Source organism: Ictidomys tridecemlineatus, chromosome 13 (genome assembly GCF_052094955.1).
Source record: "Ictidomys tridecemlineatus isolate mIctTri1 chromosome 13, mIctTri1.hap1, whole genome shotgun sequence".
Classification (NCBI taxonomy): domain Eukaryota; kingdom Metazoa; phylum Chordata; class Mammalia; order Rodentia; family Sciuridae; genus Ictidomys; species Ictidomys tridecemlineatus.
This window is the reverse complement of record NC_135489.1, coordinates 882118-903667: the sequence shown is the minus strand read 5'-3', so window position 1 is coordinate 903667 and position 21550 is coordinate 882118. Positions and strand designations below refer to the sequence as shown.

At 38.4% G+C, this 21550-nt stretch overlaps 1 protein-coding gene across 2 annotated transcripts in view; it reads left to right on the top strand.

Annotated features, from left to right (window-relative positions):
• Window positions 1-21550, top strand: part of Atp9b (ATPase phospholipid transporting 9B) — a 254916-nt gene that overhangs the window by 47401 nt on the left and 185965 nt on the right. For both annotated transcript variants that reach the window (XM_078029853.1, XM_078029852.1), the window contains exon 6: window positions 20366-20424. In XM_078029853.1, coding sequence (XP_077885979.1) covers window positions 20366-20424 — 59 coding nt within the window. The remainder of the gene's footprint in view (window positions 1-20365; window positions 20425-21550) is intronic.

Genomic DNA, 21550 nt, shown 5'->3' with positions numbered 1-21550 from the left:
GATCTTTTATAGTCCTACACTTGGGTGGATGAGCATCCTTCATGCTCATCTAGCCTCAGGAACTAAACAAATGAGAAAATGAACCTTTACAAAATAATAATGTATACTGAATGCACCCGAATGAAATATTGGGATAGATTCTTTTCAGATGCTGTTTAGATCTCAAGCCATAGACAATAAGGATGACTCAAGTATAGGAAAAGGCACTACATGAGATGATATAGGAAAAGCTGAGCATGCTTATACAAAAATTGCTTTGACTATATAATTTTCCTACTTATCCACAGGGATGTTACATTTTGTTTCCTTGAACTCTACAGATGGTAGTAGACCACATCTCTTCATACCCTTCCCTCTTGGGGTATGGGTGCAGATAAATATACCCTCACTGCCCCTATCCCAGTGTCTTGGGTCACTAGAGTAATCAGGTCTGTATCCCTAGCCTTCATCTAGTCATTAGCTGGGCTAAGCTGTTATTTTCCCAGCCGCTCTGCAATTCCTGTTCCAGTCTGTTAGTGCCAGGCACAGCCTATTATCAACCTACTTTAACCTCCACCCCTACCACACCCCCAGCCCCCGCCCCAGTCCCATATTCCTTCTCCAGCCTATGCCCAAGCTCCACTTCCATCTCTATCCCTAGCTTCCCTAGCACCCCCCACCACCAACTCCACTTCCATCTCTACCCCCAGACCCACCTCCACCTCTCTCCCAGCTCCAGCTCCAGCTCCATCTCCATCTCCATCTCCATCTCCACCTCCACCTCCACCTCCACCTCCACCTCCACCTCCACCCCCACCCCCAGCCCCAGCCCCAGCCCCAGCTATAACATTCTGATCTTATGATAGCTGTCTGTTCTGGCCATCACTTTTCTTGACTGAAACAGGAAATGACCTCCTCACCACTCCTTTTTTCTATGCATTAGTCACAAAAATACTTTTAAAAGGTGAATTTGAGGCTGGGATGTAGTTCAGTGATAGAACTACTAGTGATAGAACTAGCTTGTACAAGACCACAAAAAGAGCTGAATTTGAAGCTGGGCATGGTGGTGCACACTTGTTATCCCAGTGACTGGGGGTGGGGGATCACAAGTTTGGCGGCAGCTTCAGCAATTTAGCAAGACCCTATCTCAAAAAATAAAAAGGGTTGGGGATATAGCTCAGTGGCAGAGTTTCTCAGGATTGAGTCCCCAGTGCTAGGGGAGAGAAAAAAAGTGAATTTGATTATCATTTTGTTGCTTAAAATCTTTGGGTTTCTCTTAAAATTCCTGAGGATGAAGTCTTAAGTCCTGTATTCTGGCCTTGGCCCTCTATTCCAGCTTATGTGATTTCCAGATGTGACATGCTGCTCTTCCTTTCCATCTTGATCGCCTTTTTCTTTTACTGGGGATTGAACCCAGGAATGCTTTACCACTGAGCCATGACTCCAGCCCTTTTTCCTCTTCCTATTCTCCTTCTTCCTTTTGTTTATTTATTTGAGGTTTTGTTTTGTTTTGAGACGGGGGTCTTGCTAAGTTGCTTAGATCTCTCTAAGTTGCTGAGGTTGACCTCGAATTCATGAGCCCCCTGCCTCAGTCTCCTGAGCCGCTGGAATCACAAGTGTGGCCACTGTACCCAGCTTTTTTTTCATCTTGAAGATGCTTTCCTGCCTTCTCCTTTTTAAGCCCTTGGCAAGGACCTGTCATTCTATCTGGTGTTCTTGTTCTGTTGCCTACTTTTGGGGTGATTCTACTTTCCTACTGAGAACTTAATGTTTTTATTGAAGTCCCTTATTCAGAAAGGCTTCTTGGATCTCTTTAGATGTCTTGCCATGTGCATGTCCACGTGCATGTGGTTTACTGCCCTTCTCTTCCCCAAGTGTATGTTCCTGGGTCTCGGTGTGTGCCCGCAGGATCCCATCCTTCCCTTTGCCATGTGTATATCTCACAGACTCCTGTCCCTCCCTCCCCCCACATGTTGTCTACGATGGCCTCCTATTCTCCACCCCCAACTGTTTTCTGAGGCCTCCTGTCCCTCCCTCCTCACCATATTTTGTTCTGGCCTCACATGTTGTCCGCAGCTGTCTATCCTTCCTTTCCCTCATGTGTTTGTTGTTCCATGGCCTCCTATTCTTCACTTTGGTGGCACTCATTGCTCTGGTGATTGGTTCTGCTTTGTGAGGGTGTATTACTGGAATCCTAGGCTAGAAGTTTTATACTGGGGGTCCAGCAAATTAGGTCTGGCCACTCACTCCCAGAACCAAACAGCAAAGGTTGTAGTGAAAAAGCATGAAAGAAACTTAAATCAGCTTATCTAAACTGGGAAGACTCAGGGACCTATCTTCCAGGGGCTGACAATGTCTTTGAGGCTTTAAAGAAAGATGAATGGAGGCAAGGATTGGGGGTTTGCATAACTGGAAGCTTTGCACAGCTGCCAGAATGGATGCTTTTGAATAGGTGTGGTCTGTTCATCATTCTCTCAAAATTGGTCAGGCAGTGCCTTGTCCCAGATATTAAAGTTGGGGTCAGCCTTAGCAACTTGGTGGGACACTGTCTCAAAATAAAATTTAAAATAAGGGGGGGGGACCAGGCATTCGGCTTAGTGGTAGATGGCCTCTGAGTTCAGTCCCCAGTACCCCTATCTTCATACTCAGAAAGTTACTGTTGTCTGAGGGGTACCTTCAACTCATCACAAGTGTTTATTGATCAGACCTTGTTCCTAGAATCCAAGGTGACTCAGAGCAAAGGAGGTGGATGCAAAATGGAATCAGATGACAAATCTTGCATTCTGCTTTTACCCATAGGTCATTTGCAGTCAGAAATGAAGAGTCTAAGTCCTTTTCACTGCTTTTTTCTCAGGAATAAGTAGAGTGGATGGTGCATAGTATGAATGATAAATGAATGAGGAATGTCCAGGTCAGATGTAAAAGTTTAGGTCTGGTCTGTGTGGCTAGCTGTCTAGCTGTTCAGTGCTCACAGATATTCGTCTCCTGACGCCCTTGCTACTTGACCGACTTAAATGAGTCCTTTTTATTTTATTTTATATTTTTAGATGTAGATGGATACAATACCTTTATTGTATTTATTTTTATGTGCTGCTGAGGATCAAACCCAGTGCCTCGTATATGCGAGGCAAGCGCTTTACCACTGAGCCACAATCCCATGAGTCATTTTTTAAAACTGCTAATTTAGTGAAGATTTGTTATCTCACTCAGTTTTGTTTACTATAAAAAGTTTCATTGCTCATTTGTGATCTTTAATAAACTGTTTTATTACCTTTTGTTTCTTTTTGTATTTTTATCTTACTGAAATTTCTCTACTAAAAGAATTTGCCTTTGCCACATGGCAAATATTTTTATATTGTTGGACTTATTTTTTATGTCGTTTTTCTTGAATATACAGAAATGTGTGATTTTTTTATACATTTAATTTTTAACTTTTTCCTTTGTGGTTTTTACTTTAATCTGAGACCATCCATTTACTCCCAGTGTGAGCAGTCATAGTATTACCTCACTACACTTCTGTGTTCTCATGGTTAGCTTTATCCTATTTGTGCTCTTGCATTTCAGGCATATTTTGCATGGAAAAGTAATCTTTTCTTTCCCCGGTGGTAACTTAGGTGGCCATTTAGTCACCATATTTAGAGTGATCCAGGCCTATGAGCAGTGTGAGCTTGCCTAGCTCTCCTCTCCACTGCTTGGCCACGCGTGCTCACTCTTAAGTTCATGTGCTTTGGGTGATGGTCCTTGTATCTTGGATTTGACCTTCACTTTCTTCTACCTCCAATTACTTATTTATTTTTTCATTGTTTCTGTTTTTTTCTGAGAAACATGAAATACACTGAGTATTCAGAGGTTTCTTTCTGCTCATGAGTTTGACCTGTGTCACAGACCCCCAGAGCAGCTACACAGCTGTCCTGCTCTCTCCCTTTGTTGATATCTTAGCTCTCTCCCAGAACTGGCCTCTGTACCTGGTAGTCATAAAGAAGTAAGCCACTTTCATGTTGCTGTTATTGGACATTCGGGGAAGATGGGGACTTGGGGACAGTTCAGAACTGTGTTGGGCCCATGTCCCTTTCACTACTGTGTCACCACAGAAATGGATGGACATTTGAATTTGTGTATGTGAGTAGGCCCATGGGAAAGGGAGACTGCATTTTGTACATTGTCTTGATTTTGGTGATTGAGAGTCTCAAGGAGCTGTTAAGTAAGAACCACTTATGTTTACAGAATTTTGTGTCTTAAACTCTAGAAGTTATTTTGGCACTTATCTCATTCACAGAAAATGGCTTAGAAATTTCTTTTATGTGTACGGGACAATCAAAAGTTTGAGGGAATGCCATAAACCTTTTGTTAAATATTTTAACTTCTGAAATATTTTCAAGCTATTGTCATTTCCTGCTAACTCTTTATCTGATGAATGCAATAAGTTACTGTTAATCTTTGTTTTGGTGTTCAGTTCTGCATATTGGTTTTCGTGGGCAGCTCTACCTTCTGGCAGCATTTGCACTATTAAGTGGTGATTACATAGATGGTAAACCTGCTGCAGTTAGTGAGGTAATTTTAGAGGGGAAGTGGCCAATAAAATTTACCCAGTGAATAACATTTCAGTTTTTATCTTCAATCTTCAAATGTTTCTTACCATGATATCATATTTTATGATTTCACTGACCTTTTTAAAACTAATTTATTTTTTGTTACATGAATTTAAAAAAAGAATGGATTGTGTTTAGTTTGGGCTTCTTAAATTATTTTGGTTATCGCTAAAGAATATTTTTAAAAAACATTTTGATTATTGCTAACAAAAGTTTAGGAGCAAAAATTTGATATTTTCTCCAAGGTGATTTATAACTCCCCCCCCCCCGCCCCCCAGCTAAGAATTTCTTCTTATTCCCTAAACTGTAATTTTTACAGTTGATTTGTTCATGTATTTCATTTCATTTTTCATTACTTAATCTCATTAGAGTGTAAGTGGCAAGGGAAGGGCTTTGTCATCATTGCTCCCACTTTTTTTTTTTTTTAATTTTTTATTTTTCCCTATTTAGTATTATGTTAAATGTGGGTTTTTTTTTTTAAAGAGAGAGAGAGGAGAGAGAGAGAGAGAGAGAGAGAGAGAGAGAGAGAATTTTTCAATATTTATTTTTTAGTTTTTCGGTGGGCACAACATCTTTGTTTGTATGTGGTGCTGAGGATCGAACCCAGGCCTCACGCATGCCAGGCGAGCGTGCTACCGCTTGAGCCACATCTCCAGCCCTGCTCCCACTTTTATTACCAGCATGTAGTCAGGAAGCGGGCCCCATGTGCCCTGAGTTAAGTCTCAACTTCTGGAGCCTTCCTCAGTCAAGGGAAAGCTCTGGGCCCACCCACCTTCAGGTGTTAAGATGAACTTCAGCCTGTGAGCATGGAATATCTTCTCATTTTTGTGTCTTCCTCAATTTGATTCATCTTTATAGTTATTAATGTGGTGCCTGTTTACTTTAGTTCATTTTAATCCTAAGTATTTTATTTTCTGGTAGTTATTGTAAAAGGGTTTGTTTTCTTGATTTTTTTCCCCCCAGTTATTGGTGTATAAGAAACCATTGATGTTTGACTATTGATTTTGTATCCTACAACTTCCCTGAATTTAATAGTTCTAATGGGTTTCTTTGGTAGAGTTGTGGGGTTTTCTGATAGTAACTCCTTCTCCATGTGCATACCTTCTGTTTCTTGCCTGGTTGCTGTGGCCAGGACTTCCATATTGACTAGGACTGGAGAGAGCCAGCACCCTTCTCCTTGCCTTGTTCAGGTCTCAGAGGAAAAGGTTTCAGTTCTACCCATCCAATGTGCTGTCATCTGTGAGCTCATCTGAAGTCGTTGATATTGGTGTGTAGTTTTCTTTTTTTGCTGTAGTCTGCTTTTGGTATCAGACTAATAATGTTGGCCTTGTAAAATGATTTTGCAAGTATTTCTTCTTCAGTTTTTTGCAATCGTTTGAGTAGAATTGGTATTAGTTCATAAAATGTTTGGTAGAATTCAGCAGTGAAACCATATGGTCATGGGGTTTCTTTGAAAGGAAACTTTTCATTACTGATTTACTTAAGTTACCATTAACTTGTTGTTGGTCTCTTCAGATTTTCTATTCTTTATGAGTCAGTCTTGGTATGTTTGTTGTGAGCCTGATGTATATGGCCTTTATTATGTTGAGAAACACTCCTACTACACCTTGTTTGTTGTGTGTTTACCATGAAGAATATTTAATGTTATTAAGTACTTTTTCTGTATCAGTTAAAATGGTCATAGAAGTTTGTGTCCAGGAATTTATTAATTTCTTCTAGGTTATTGAATTTGTAGATATGTAATTGTTCATAGTAGTCCCTTATAAAACTTTTTTGTTTTTATGGTATCAGTTGCAAATACATGCAGTCCATCTAAGTGTCCATAAGCAGATAAATGGATAAAGAAAGCCCCCGACCCCCACACATAATAGTGTAATATTCAGCCATAAAAATAGAATGAAATCCTGTCATTTGTGGCACCATAGATGAATCTGGAGGATATTATGCTAATTGAAATAAACCAGACACAGAAAGACAATATGGCATGATCTCACCCATATGTTGAATCTGAAGTTGATCTCACAGAAGTAGAAAGTAGAAGAATGGTTACCAGAAGAGGCTGGCATGACAGTGGGGATAAGGGGATAGGGAGAGTTTAGAGTTACTATTGGAGGAATAAGTTCAGGTGTTTTATTGCACAGTAGGGTGAAGCTGGCTAAAAACATTGTATTGAAAATTTCAAAATTTTTATAGCTAGAAGAGAGGATTTTGAATATCCTTATAACAATGAAATGATAAAATGTGAGGCAATGGATATGCTGGATATGAGTTAATTGTACACACTGTGTACATGTATTGAAACATCATATTATACTCTGTAAATACATACCATCATTTTTTTGCAATTAAAAACAAACAGAAGGAAACTTCAGTAAGATATTTATATTTAAAGAAAAAAGTAGTTCAAGGATACAGAACACATGCTCCCTGAGACTTCTCATCTGCCTCGAAGAACTAGCCTTGTGTCCACCTGCAATAGTCTTATAGTGACCTTTTTCTTTGTTGATGTCACTTGATTTGAAAACCTGCAGAATTCGAAGTCACCTCAGAGCTTGCATATTCCTTGCTCTGGGGTGCAGGGCTTCTGTTTTCATGATCACCCTTCATGAACTGTGTTTCTGGCATTCAGTGCCCAGATGCCGTCCTCTTCACTCTGCCTCAAGCTGTGCCTTCTTTCACTGAGCTGTGGCTTTCTGAACCTATGGGCAGGAAGCCTCCTTGGTGTTTGGTTATGGGTTTGCTCCTGCTGCCTTGGCTCCCTTGGCCTGACCTGAATCCTGAGCTCATTCCCTTCTCTACCTGGGATTCCCATCTATTTTTCAGCCTCCAGTTCATTGCTTATTTATCTTCTCACCAGTCTTTTTCCTTTTTATCTTCTATTCAATGAAGTCCAGATTTTACTTTCATCATTGTGCTTTTGTGTCCTGAGGTCATATTTGCATGATCCAAGTTGAAAAAGATTTTCTGCTGTTTCTGTATTTTCTTTTACAAGTTTTTTAGTTTTGGAATTTACATTTGTGTATGTCTATTTTGAATAAATTTTTACATGTGGTGCAAACTGTGAGTCCAAATTCTTTTCCTGCATTTGGATATTCTGTTGCTTCTAGCTTTGCTTGAAGAAAATGACTCTTTTCTTGCATCTTTGCCTTTGTCCTTTTTCATGTGTGGGTTTGACTCTGGACTCTTTTTCACTCCATTGTCTATTTGTCTGCCTTTATTTAAATGCTTTATTCTTTAATAAAAAAAAATTTTTTTTTTAGTAGTCAGTGGACCTTTATTTCATTTATTTATGATGCTGAGAATCGAATCCAGTGCCTCACATGTGCTAGGCAAGTGCTCCACCACTGAGCCACAATCCCAGCTCAATGCTTTATTCTTTTGACTACTGTTGCTTTATATTAATTCTTTGTTCTTCATTTTTAGAGTCCTTCTGGTTAGCCTAAGGGTATTTCTGCATAACTTCAGATAAAATTTGTCAGTTTCTACAAAAACTTTTGATTGGGACTACATTGAATCTATAGCTCAAATTGGGGAAGAATTAACATCTTAACAATGTTGAGTCTTCTGACCTGTACGCAAGCAAGGTCACCCTTTCCCTTTATTTTTAGGAATTTTAAAATTACCCTCAGCAATATTTTGTTATTTTTAGGGTTAGCTGTTACCTTTAGGTCTGCTTTTAAGATTTTCTTTTTTTCGAGGGTTTTGAGTAATTTGATTATGATGTGCATTAGTGTGATTTTTCTTCTTATTTCTTCTTATTTCTTAAGCTTGGAGTTCAGTAAGCTTCTTGAATCATGAATTGAATTTTCATTAACATAGACAATTCTTAGTCTTTGTTGTTTCCAGTGTTCACTATGCCCCACCCTTTCATGTCTGCATAGGTTCATGGTCAGTTTCCAGGCCTCTTTGACATTCTTCTCAAGCACTGTAGTTTTTATTATAATAGTTAGGCAAGCAATGTATTCTGGTATTTGATTTGGATCTTTTTTTATATCCTACATGTCCTCAGCTTCTTAAGTACATGGAATACAATTTTAATTTGTTTTCCTGTCCTCGTGTGCTAATTGTAGCCCTGTGCATGGTGCATCAGTGTTGACTAAATAGTTCCTCCCCTCACTTGGGTCCTGGGTTCTTGCGTTTTTGCATGCAGTCTTTGTGAATTTTACCTTTTGGGTGCTGGGTATTTTTATGTTTCTGTACACATTCCCAAACATTGTTTTGGGAAGGTGTTAAGTTCCTTGGAAAGAGTAATCTGACCCTTTCAAATCTTGCATTTTTGTCTCATTTTTTTTGCCTGTTCCAGGCAGCAGCCAGTCTACTTGTTGACGCTGTACAAGGGCCATTCATGGACACTTGTCATGTGGAATCACACAACACATAGTCTTTTGTATCTGGCTTCTTTCCCTTAGCATATGCTTTTGTTTGTGAGGTCTGTTAATGTTGTGGCTCACATCAGTAGTTGATCTGTCTTGGCTGAGTACCATTGGTAGACCGCAATGGGTTTATTCATTATGGGTTGATTAGTGTTGGCTTTGGTTTTATAATGTGTATACGAGGATGAATTAGCCTCTTTTAGTTTATTTCATATGTGACATAGAAGGTAATACAGAACTGTTTATTGTTTAAATACTTTGGAGATTATTTCGACTGTTAGCATGTTTCCACATATGGTACACCAGCAGATAATGTGGAAATTTAAACTGTGAAATAATTTGTTTTACTGAGAAATTAGTAACTAAAAGAGCGACATAGTCTATACCCATGTAACTTTCCCTCCAGAAAGGTACAGAATATTTCCATCATTTCTGAACTTGTCCCCTTCCATTCATCTCCCTGCCAGAAGCAGCCACTGTTTTGAGGTCCTCATAGCTTGGTTTTGTTTTTTCTAGCACTTGATATAAAAGGAAGCATATAGTGTGCATTCTGTTGTGTTTCTTCTTTCACTCAGTGTCCTTTTGAAATATAGTACTTATGTTGCATAGGCTGGTCGCCTTCCTTTTGATGGCTGAATAGCTTCTCATTGCATAGTCATCTGCTCTGCTTAAGATGGGCGTTTGGCAGCTTGGCAGTTTCCATTATGATCGTTATGAATAAAACCCTGATGGATGTTTTCATCTGTTGTGGACATAAATTATTGTTTCTGTTGGATGTACACCTATAAATGGGATTTCTTGATTTCAGGATGGGTAAATATATAAGTTTTTAAAAGACTGATATTTTCCCAAAGTTGTTGTACATTTGGGATCCAAGTGGTGGAGGTACTATGATCTTTGGAATCCCACCCACCCCTGTTTTTGTTTTCTGGTACTGACTATTTACTGCTGGACCCCTTTGCTGGAGCTACATCCCCAGTCCTTTTTATTTTTTGAGACAGTCTTGCTGAGCTGCTCAGGGCCCTCCTAAGTTGCTGAGGCTGGCCTGGAAATTGTGATCTTTCTGCCTGTCTCCTAAGTCACTGGGGTTACAGAAGTGCATCACTGTGTGCCCAGCTCCCACCCTGTTTTTAACCCTCACATATGGGGCCAGAGAACTATGCTTGGTAGCCATGGAGAATGTGTGTCCCTGAGTACATTTTCAAAGCTCATCTGTTCTTGTGAAGTGTATGTACATGTTCTTTGCTTTTTAAAAATTGAGCTTTTCTATTTTAGTGTTGTGCAGTGGGAGTTCATGTTACATATCCTAGCTAGAAGTCCTTGGTCAGATATGTTTGTTGTGAATATTTCCTTCTAGTCCAGCATGTCTTTTAGAAGAATTGTTGAACATTGATGAAGTCTAATTCATCACTTTTTTCTTACATGGTTAGTGCTTTCTGTGTCCTTGCCCTGAACCTTCTCGGGTTATAGGTTTCAGAGAGAGATTCCTGAGCTCCTTTCCTAGAAGCCTGATTACTTCAGAATTCACGTTTGGGTACTTGAGTCTTGAGTTCCTTCTGTAAGGTGGGACTGTGGTTCCCAGCACCTTTGCCATCACCTTCTTGTGGTGCTTCTTAGGGCTGCATGCCCAGATACCTGCTCTTCTATTGGTCTCTTTACTACCAGCACACTGACCTAATCACTGGGGCTTCAGAGTGGTCATGGAGTTTTCTAGCTTTGTTTTTCCCTTTTTAAGATTTGTTTTGGTTGATTTAGATCCTTTGTATTTCGTTGTTTGAATCAACCTGTAAGTTTCTACAGAAATCCTGATTGGATTTTGATTGGGATTTTATTATTTTTTTAGTTCAGTTTTGGAGAAAATTCTCTAATTCCAGCAATGTTTCAGAGGTTTTTTTTTTTTTTAAAGTATTTTCTTTTATAGATGGACACAGTACCTTTATTTTATTTATTTTTATGTGGTGCTGAGAATTGAACCCAGTGCCTTACACATGTTAGGCAGGTACTCTACCACTGAGGCACAACTCCAGTCTCTGTTTCATAGTTTTTTATAAAGAAGTTTTCCATATATTTTGTCACATTCAACCCTCAGAACTTTACGTTTTTGGATGTTACTGTAAATTATATTGTTCTAAGATTTCATTTTTCCATATGAAGTTGATTTTTATATTTTATTTTTGTTTCCTGTGAAGTTTCAAAATGATTCATTCTGTTCTTGATGTTTTTATAGATTTTTAGAATTTTCGATGTGGATGATCATGTCATCTGCAAAACATTTAGTGATAATTCTTTCTTTCCACCCTTTCTGTATAAGTTTGTCATGGTGAGACCTCTACTATAGTGCCATTGGAATATTGTTTTGTTGGCATGGGGAGCATACTAAGGATTGAATCTCAGGGTGCTTTACCATCAAGCCACATCCCCAGCCCTTTTTAAATTCTAATTTGAGACAGTCTTGCTAAATCTCTGAGGCTGACCTCGAACCTCCTGCCTCCTGAGTCCCTGGGACTAAAGGTGTGCACCACCACACTGGGCCTAGTACTGTTGGGAGGAGGGGCAGCTGGGCTTCTGACTTTTCTCGCTCACCCCTTCTCAGACTCAGATAGAAGACTCTGAGGCTCTGCTCTCTTGCCTCGAACCCATGTTTGGGGGCACAGGTGCAGATGGCCCTTTTGTCTGTGACCCTTGGGGTAAACTGTGTGGCAGGCTTCATGCATCTTTAGAGCTGACAAAGGTCCAGTTGTTCTCATGCTTCCCATGTCCTCTCTCTCCTGCTGTGAAGACATCAGTGGGTTCCTTCTCTCCTAGGGAGGCTTGTCCTATTTTGGATTTTATTTGTGTTTTCACTTCTTTGCATCCTGGAAAATCCATCTGAATCTGAATGAGCTTCTTTGTGGGTGGGAATGGCACTCTGACTCTCTATGTAGGTGTGCAGGTGGAGCTTAGCTTCACTTAGACTCATGTGCTGGAACGTGGTCCATCCAAGGCAGCAGCACCTTTTAATTTGAAGTAAACATAGAACACTCCATGTATGTGCTAAGTTTCTATTTTAAAAGTTGCCTAGTTCCCATTCATACCATCTTCTGCCTTTTTGTTAGGATATAAGTAATGAATATGTTTTTTTCTTCATTGATGATATCTGCGTCTAGTAGATGTGCTCTAATAATAGGCTAATAATAAATTATGACATTGAGTGATTTTCACTCATTCAGAGTAGATTGGGAGTGATTCAGAATGCATTCCTAGTTGCTCAGGCTCTGGGAGTATCTTTCACAGTGAGAAAGGTGGAAGAGGTATTTCACTAAAATTCAGTATTGGATAGTCAGTGTTTCAGAGACTCAGAAACATTGCATTGAGCAAAGAAGAAAAAGTACATTGGAACTTAGCTGGTCATGGCAGTGACACTGGCTCACCATAGAGGGAAGGGATAACACTGAGAGAAAACACAACAAGCAGATTTGGAAAAATCTGAGGTCAGAAAAGCAGCCTGAACTTAGCTGATCCAGAGGCTGCACCATGGTGTTTGAAAAATGCTCTGTATTTCTCAACTGGCAGTGGAGAGCTGAGGGTGGGGGTCATCTTAAGGAGGACACACTGTAGCTGCTGCTGGGGGAGCCAGGAGGTCATAGTAAACCCTGCTAGACTGTCCCAGCAAGTGCCTGATAGGTGGTTTATAGCAGAACATGAATGAAACAGGCACAGAGAAGATCGTACTCAGGGGGATTCAAGTCAGAAAAAATGAAGAGTCTGGTTGTTTGCATGACCAGCTGAAGAGAGTTGGCAGTCTTGAAAAGGTGGGTGTGAATGCACTTAGAGACTAAGCCTGGAAAGGCTGTTTCCTTGGGCAGTAGAGTGTGTGGAGGATTGGCTCCCCTGCCCACAGGTAGAATTCTCTGGGATCCAGACTCCCAGCAGAGATTGGCATCCCCCTGGCCCTTCGGGTGTGTTGATCTACTGTCTTCGAGCAGATACCACCCAAAACAGTCCCAGGGCCTAATTAGACCTAAGCCCAGCTGTTAGGAATCCCTTCATAGAACTCTGCAGCTGCTCTCTGTAGCAGCTCTCTGCCTTCTGCTTGTCATGTCCCGACCTGCCTTACTCAGGCCCTGAGTAACCAAAACAAACAAACAAACAAAAAAAAAAACCCAACAAAACAAAAAACAACAAGTCTGCTGTCTTTGCATACAAAACTACAACTGATTGTACTTCCTACTCTATACAGGTAAGAAGGGAGGCTGAGAGCGCTTTCACCTAGCTTCAGTCTTAGGCTACTGCAACTCACAGCTCAGTGAGCAACACAAAAAGAGGAAGGTGTTAATAACAGCTCAGGACTTGTGCACATACTCTCTCTCTCTCCCCTCCTCAATATATAGCCCAAGAAGAAGCGGAAAGGACACAATTGGGAATAGGCAGTGAACATCCATTCTTGTTGACTATTTTGACAACCTCAGTGAAGAATCTTTTGTTCATGACCATATGTATACATATTTATTATTTCCACTCCTGATCTCTGCTGGGTTTTCATGACTACTTTCTACAGTCAGCTACACTTGTTTCTTTTCTAGTGCTCTTCCACTTGCCTTTACCTTTCCCTCTTTAAAGTTTTTAAACCATAAGAATCATATCCAATAATTACAGACAATATAACTATCTACACAAGAAGTTCCAAAAACTGAAATAGAGTATTATTAACATGTTCTAATATGACTTTGAGGTCAAATGAAATAATCCTAATAATGCATTATAAACAGTTAACAAACATCTTATTTCAGTCAAAATATGACTATACCTATATACATTAAAATACACTAGTAAATTATTCATATTATTTTTTCATTTTTAGCATTTAAAAAATGTTTGTAGTTGTAAATGGACACAATATTTTTATTCTGTTTATATGTTTTTATATGGTGCTGAGGATAGAACCCAGTGCCTCACACGTGCTAGGCTAACACTCTACCACTGAGCCACAACCCCAGCCCTCATTTTAGCATTTATTTAAGTTTCCTTTTTTTGGTCTTTGAGGGTTAGGGTTTTTGGTTTGCTTATTTTATTTGGGTTTTGTTTTGTTGTATTTCTCTTTCTCTCCTTTCTTCTGCTAACAGCCAAATTCTCTTGTTCTTCCTATTTCTCTTCCTTTACTTTGTTTTTTCAATTTTTTCTCCTCCTTTCTTATGAGCATCACTTACTACCTCTCTTCTGTCTTCTCTGTTCATTGTTTGGACATTGTAAATTCTCTTCTACCTTTCTATCACATTTTCCTTTCTCTTAACTGTATTTTTACTATCAATTGGTTTGTGTAATTCTTACCCCAACCATTCATGTTGTTGCAATTATTACTTCTGTGGATGACATAGTTGACACCTGTTGTTTGCTTTAATGCCAGATCTAGTTTATGGTTATTTATTGTTTTTGCGGTTGACAATTGCTGACCCCACCATTCCTATTTTTGTGATAATTAATATGTTGTAGATCTCATAGACACTGTTGGCTGAACAAAACTGCCAAAGACAGTGTACATTGCTCCACCCATGAATTAACGGCACTCAAACATCAGCTATACTTTAGTATAAAAAATAGCAGTGACAGAAACTCAAACCAATGACTAGGCCCCAAGTAGGAATGGCTAGGGATGGGCTTTTAGGTACCATGTGCAAATATCCACTGCTATAGCAAAAGCAGAGTTTACACAAAGGCTGTGGATATCACACCTACGAAGGTGGGTTTCAAATCTAGATCACTTTAGGATAATTTGGTCCTGGGGGGTAGGAGGACTGTGCCTACAAAGGCCCACACAAAGGAGTAGAAGAGAAATCTATCCCAATTGATGCATGAAACCCACACAGGAGTGAAAGAAATAGGGGGGGGGGGAAAACAAGGTAACGTGACACCTTGTGAAGTTCATAATTCAAAATCTGAAGATATTGAAATGGATGCACTACCAGATAAAGAATTCAAAAGAATGATTATAAAAATGATTAATGAAATCCAAGAGCACACAGAAAAACTACTGAATAAATTAAGGAAGTCAGTATAGGATATGAATGAGAAATTCAATAAGAAGATAAGAATTATTGAAAAAGATCTGGACAAAAAGAAAATAAGTAACCATGATCAGAATATGTAAGAACTGTGGGACAATATTAAGAAGCCATTAAGACTATTTGGAGTTGAGAGTTATGAGATGCATGCTAATGGGATGTACAACCTCTTTAGGAAAACAATTGGAGAAAATTTTTGAAAGTTTGAGAATGAGATGGACATCCAGATAAGGAGGCATTCAGAAATCCTAATAGCCAAGATGAAAGAAGAACCACTTAAAATGCCTGACATGCAGAAAAAGGACACAGTTTTAAAAGCCTCAAGAGAAAAGGTCACATTGAAAGGCAAGCCAGTCAAAATCACTTCTAATTTCTCAGCCCAAACTCTGAATATCAGGAGAATTTGGAATGTTGTATTCCAAGTCCTGAAAGAAAATAATTGTCAATCAAGATTGCTATATCTAGGAAAGCTATATATCAAAATTGGAAATAAAAACCTTCCAAGATAAAGGGTATATACAAAAACCCCAAAGCCACCCTCATGGTAAATGGGGAAAAACTGAAAGCATTTCCTTTAAAATATGGTGAAAGATAAAGATGTTCACATCTGCTGAGAAAGAAATTGGAAACAACCCCCCCCCTAAAAAAAAAACCCTAGAAATAAATCTAACAAAGTGATGAGAGACCTCTACCATGAAAACTATAGAACACTGAAGAAAGAAATGGAAGAAGACCTCAGAAGATGGGAAGACCTCCCATGTTCATAGATAGGCAATATTGTTAAAATGACTATCACCAAAAGCAATATAAAAATTCAGTGCAGACCCCATCAGAATACCACTTCACTGAAAAGAGTCCTAAAATTTATTTGAAAGAATAAAAGACCCAGAATAGCCAAAGCAATTCTAAACCAAAAAAGCAATGCTCAAGGTATCAAAACACCTGACTTCAAATTTTACTACAGACCATAATACAAAAACTGTATGATACTGGTATAAAAAGAGACACACAGAACAATGCTAGAGCATAGAAAACAGACAAACCTGCACATTTACACTCATCTGCTTCTTGACAAAGGTGCCAAAAACACACATTTAAGAAAAGAGAGCCTCTTTTAAGAAATGGTGGTAGAAAAACAGGGTATTCTTATGTACAATTAGGAAAGTCTGTTCTTATGTCTCACCCTGCACAAAAGTCAACAAAAAAGTGGATCAAAAACATAGAAATTAGATCAACTTCTATGCAACTTCTAGAAGAAAATGTAGGATCAATACTTTAGCATATAGGCACAGGCAACAACTTTCTCAGTAGGACCCCTAAAGTTCAGGAAATAATGCCAAGAATAAATAAATAGGGTGCATTAAAAAAAAAAAACAACTTGGACTGGGGTTGTTGCTCAGTGGTAGAGTGTTTGCCTAGAGTGTTTGTGTGAGACACTGGGTTTGAACCTCAGCACCCCATATAAATAAATGAATAAAATAAAAGTTCATCAACAACTAAAAAAAAAAAAAAACCTGCTCAGCAAAGAATTCAGTTAAGAATCTGAAGAGAGATCATACAGAATGAGAGAAAAATATTTGCTAGCTATTCTGACAGAGGATTAATATCTAGAATATATAAAGAACTCAAAAAATATCAAAAAATCTAGGTAACCCAAATAATAAATGGACAAGTGAATTAAACACATTGTTCTCAAAACAATAAATACAAGTGGCCAACAAATACATGAAAAAATGGTCAATACTGTTAGCAATTAGAGAAATGCAAATCAAAACTATACTGAGAATTCATCTCGAACCAGTCAGAATGGCAGTCATCAAGAATACAAATAATAATAAATGTTGGAGAGGATGTTGGAAAAAAGTTGTAATTATGTAATTGTAAATTTGTACAACCACTATGGAAACCAGGTTCCTCAAAAGACTAGGTGTGAATCCACCACATGACCCAGCTATACCACTCCTTGGTATTTAGCCTAAAGAATTAAAGTCAGCATACAGACATACCCAATGTTTATAGCAGGATAAACCAGAGTAACCAAATTATAGAACCAGACTAGGTTCCTGTCAGTGGGTGAATGGGTAAAGAAAATATATATGTACCAAATGGAATTTTATTTAGCAATAATGAAATTGAGATTATATAATCTGTAGGAAAATGGATGGAACTGGAGACCATTATGTTAAGTGAAAGAAGGTGGGTTCAGAAGATCAATAGTTTCTCTCATTTGTAAAAGCTAGTGAATGAATAGGAAATGAATATGGGTGACTGCATGAAAAGCAAAGGGAGATCAGTAAATCAAAGGAAGGAGATCCAGGGGTTGGGAAGAGGGGAGGAAGGTGGGAAGTGCTAGGAAGGGTTATTGGCCAAATTTTATTCTTATTTTGTGTACATGTACTAATATTTAACAACACATTCTACCATTATGTGTACCCTAATGGACAAATAAAAGAATGTGGGGGAAGAAGTGGTAGATTGAATATCTGTTCCTTTTTTGGTTTTGAAAGACCTCTAATTTTGGATGTGCATTTCCAAAGTAAGTATTTATTAGATGCCATGAGAGTTCATTTTAGTTAATGCTTTGAACCATTCACAGGATATGAAATTTAATAGATGCTCATATTTGAATACTTTTAGCATCTTCACATGTTATTTAGTAGTGTGTTCATGGAGTTTATGTTAGTTGTGTGGTCGAGGTGGTCTGGAAGGGAGGGGTCTTGATGGACAAGTGAAGGGCATGTGTTCCAGGCAGCAAAAGGAAGCAAGGGAGAGCACACCATTGTAGAATGCTGAGCTGGTGGGATAGAGCAGGAGCAGCAGGAAGGTTGATAGCAGGTATAGCCCAGAAGTTAATGTGGGGGACAGTTGTAAAGAACTTCTATGCTATGATACGTTTATGAGTTATCTTCTAATAACATTACCTAATAATGGAGGTTTTTGAGGGAGAATAAACCTAATCCTGTTTTCTAAATTGCATCATTTGGTATTCAGACTGAATTAGGGAAGTCATAGAAATGGAGACCGTTTAGTGCCATATTCTTTGTATATGGGGCACATCATCGAGCAGCAGCATTCTGGACTGCTGTGTATTGTACTTAGGACTTCCTGTAGAAGAGCTCCTTTAGCTTCGTTCATGGCAAAAGTCACATGGAAGCTTCCCTTCTTGGGGGAGAATCTCAGCTTTTTGGCTTTTGAACCACAGTATCAGGGAATATTTTTTTTTTTTTTCTGGAAGGAGGAGATAATTGAAATGGTTTGGAGTAGAGAGTATTATTGTTATCACTATTAACTCTTTTTCTTTGTTTTCTGGTAGCACAGGTGATTGAACCCATGGCCTGAAACTTGGTAGGCAGGTGCTCTTACCATTGGGTCACACCTCCAAACCTTACCTGTTTCATTAAAAAATAACAGGCCAGTACTGTATGACATTGTGAGCATTACTTGGAATAAATGGAATATGATGTTCAAAGAAAAAAGTGCCATTAGCTTCAGTGGTAGCATTGACATTGAAGTATCTTTGTTGGAGTTTTCTTCTAAAGCGTGCTCTTAAAATTACCTCGAAGTTCCTAAACAAACTGTATTGAGCTCTGTGGACCAGTTGTGCCTTAAATATGCTCTGAGTTGTAAGTTTGTTTTCACTCTCTTACCTGTAACATTACAAGTGACAAGCTAGCAGCTCAGTTAACCAAGGGTTGACCCAAAATCAAATTCCTAGAAAATTCCTAGCATAAGGCATGGGCTGTTAGAATGAGGCAGAAAAAGGTCAGTGTTGCTGGGCCTTCACAGCAGGCAGATTGTGGAGAGCAGATGGCAGATCGTGGAGAGCGGGTCTCTTCTGTTCAGTGTCCTGAAAGTTCCCTGGCCAAGGATGAGAAGTCACTGAGTTCAGGTGGTGGCAGAGGCACTGAAGGAAATGTCTGTAGTCCCCTGAATGTAGGTTGACAGTATTCAAGAAGTTAGTACCTGTTAAAATAGCTTAACTGTCTTCAGCATTTAGAAATGTATCCTATAGCTGAGCAGACTTGGAGCAGATGGCCACACTGTTTTGTGAGCGAACCATTATTTAACCTTCTGATATTTTCTTTTTCTTTTCTTTCTTTTTTTTTTTTTTTTGAGATGGGATTTTGATGGCCACACTGTTTTGTGAGCGAACCATTATTTAACCTTCTGATTTTTTCTTTTCTTTCTTTCTTTTTTTTTTTTTTTTTTTTTTTGAGATGGGATTTTGCAGTGTTCCCCAGGCTGGGCTTGAACTCCTGATCTCAAGGATCCTCCTGCCTCAGCCACCCAGTACCTTGGGCTACAGGCACATGGTACTGTGCCTGGCTTAGTATTCTAATATTTTGTTCATAGTGTAATAATATTAACAGTTTGAGAACTTTTGATCCTATCATTTGCCCTGAACTTTTTTCCTTAAGCAAAATTACAAGGTTGTTCCATAGAAAAGAGTAACAGTCACTTATTACATAAGTAATAAAAAATCAAAGGCTATTAAATATATGCTGTGTGTCACCATATAACAGAATAATAAACCTTTCTTGGGAATTTAAGATCTTAATTAAGGAATAAAAAGCGTGTTTTTTTTTTGTTTCAAAGTATTTTAAATGTATTTACTATATTTATTACATCTTATGACTCCTGGTGTTTTTCTCTCATTTTTTTAATGTGTCCATTACAAAGAATGTAAATAGTGAGAAGGAAGAATGAATTATATAGTTAGGAAAGAAGATGAAGTTGAAAATGACAGAGTTCTGTGAAGTATACTCAGGGCCTGGGGTCAGCGGACCTATTCACTGTCAGACACTTGGCTGTAAACAGTCCTGAGAGCAAGATGAAAGCTTGAAGTAACCATACTCATGATAATTAAAACAGACGTTCTTCTAAGTTCTGTCCTGTGCTGGTAAAGCTACCAGTAGAGGATGATTTTATATATTATTGCTTTATTTATTTTGCCTGTGAGGTTTGTGCCAGTGTCATGTATGATATTAATTTAAGGACTTTTATATATCCATGTTTTTCAGCTTTAGTTGTCACGTTATTTTATTGAGTAATGTTTTTCATCATTGGAAACTTTAACACTGACAGAGTTCAGGAAGACCTTCCAAATGGTATACCTTTTCCAATGACCACAAGAAAATTCTCACCTTTAAAAAAAAAAATGTGGGATAGTTAATTATTTGTGTTTATTACAGAAGTTAATTGTGAGTGACAGTGTCTATATGAAATCTACTTTGAAAGTATGAGTTGAACATAGACAAATTCCTGGTGTTTGCATTTATTTCATTGATTTTGCCTTAGAGTTATTTTAAAATATCTGTCAATTCAACTTTGATCTGTGGTGTGCCATTGTTTCCTTGAGTTGATTGTACTTCTTCTTCTTTTTAAGGTAAAGTGCAAGTTAAGAGTTCAGACATACAAGTTGGAGACCTCATCATAGTGGAAAAGGTTGATGCATTTTAATATATTTTAGATCTAAGTATATACCGTCATTAACATTTAGCTTTATTACGAGTAACTTTTGAATTTAAAAAAAATTTTTTTTAGTTGTAGATGGACATAATATCTTTATTTTTATTTGTTTATTTTTTATGTGGTGCTGGGGATCGAACCCACGGTTTTACACATGTGAGGCAAGTGTTCTATCACTGATCTACAACCCCAGCCCCAACTTTTGAATCTTAATGAAATTATTTGAGACGGGTGTTTTAAATCCTAATATCTTTATGTAAGATTTGATGTACTTGAACAAAAATCTAGATGTTTATACATTCTGTTTTACTAGTGTATTTTAATGTATATAGGTATAGTCATATTTTGACTGAAATAAGATGTTTGTTAACTGTTAATGATGTATTATCAGGATTATTTCATTTGACCTCAAAGTCATATTAGAACATGTTAATAATACTCTATTTCAGTTTTTGGAACTTCTTGTGTAGATAGGTATATTGTCTGTAATTAATGGATATGGTTCTTATGGTTTAAAAATTTTAAAGAGGAAAAGGTAAAGGGAAGTAAAAGAGCACTAGAAAAGAAACAAGTGTAGCTGACTGTAGGAAGTAGTCATGAAAACCCAGCAGAGATCAGGAGTGGAGATTGTCAGAATTGCTGATGATCTGCAGAAGGAAGGCTGGCTCAAGTGCAGCCCTTCCCTTGTCCTGCTACGTTTGTGCATTGGGCATCCTTCCCTCTAGAGTTCATACTTGCTTTGTACTTTCTCCTTTAACATTCCTGGAGACTTTTTTTTTAGGCTCTAGGCCACGTTTTCAATAACTTTCTAGGACACTTTCCCATCAGGCCTTCTATAGAGTAGTCTGAACCTGTGGGGTCAGCGGTTGTCTGGCCACACGGGCAATCCTCTTTGCCTCCTCCCACTGAAAGGCTGTTTTTACATTATTCTATGCACAGGTTGTGGTTGGCTTTGTGATTTGATTTTATATGATGGGATACGCAGACATTGTTTTGTCATTCATTTACCTAGTTTTCAGATGTGTGGATGCTATCAGTTACTGGCCTTTTATTCATTCCATTTTTCGGAAAGCCTCCTTTTTTATTTTGCTATTATAGAATG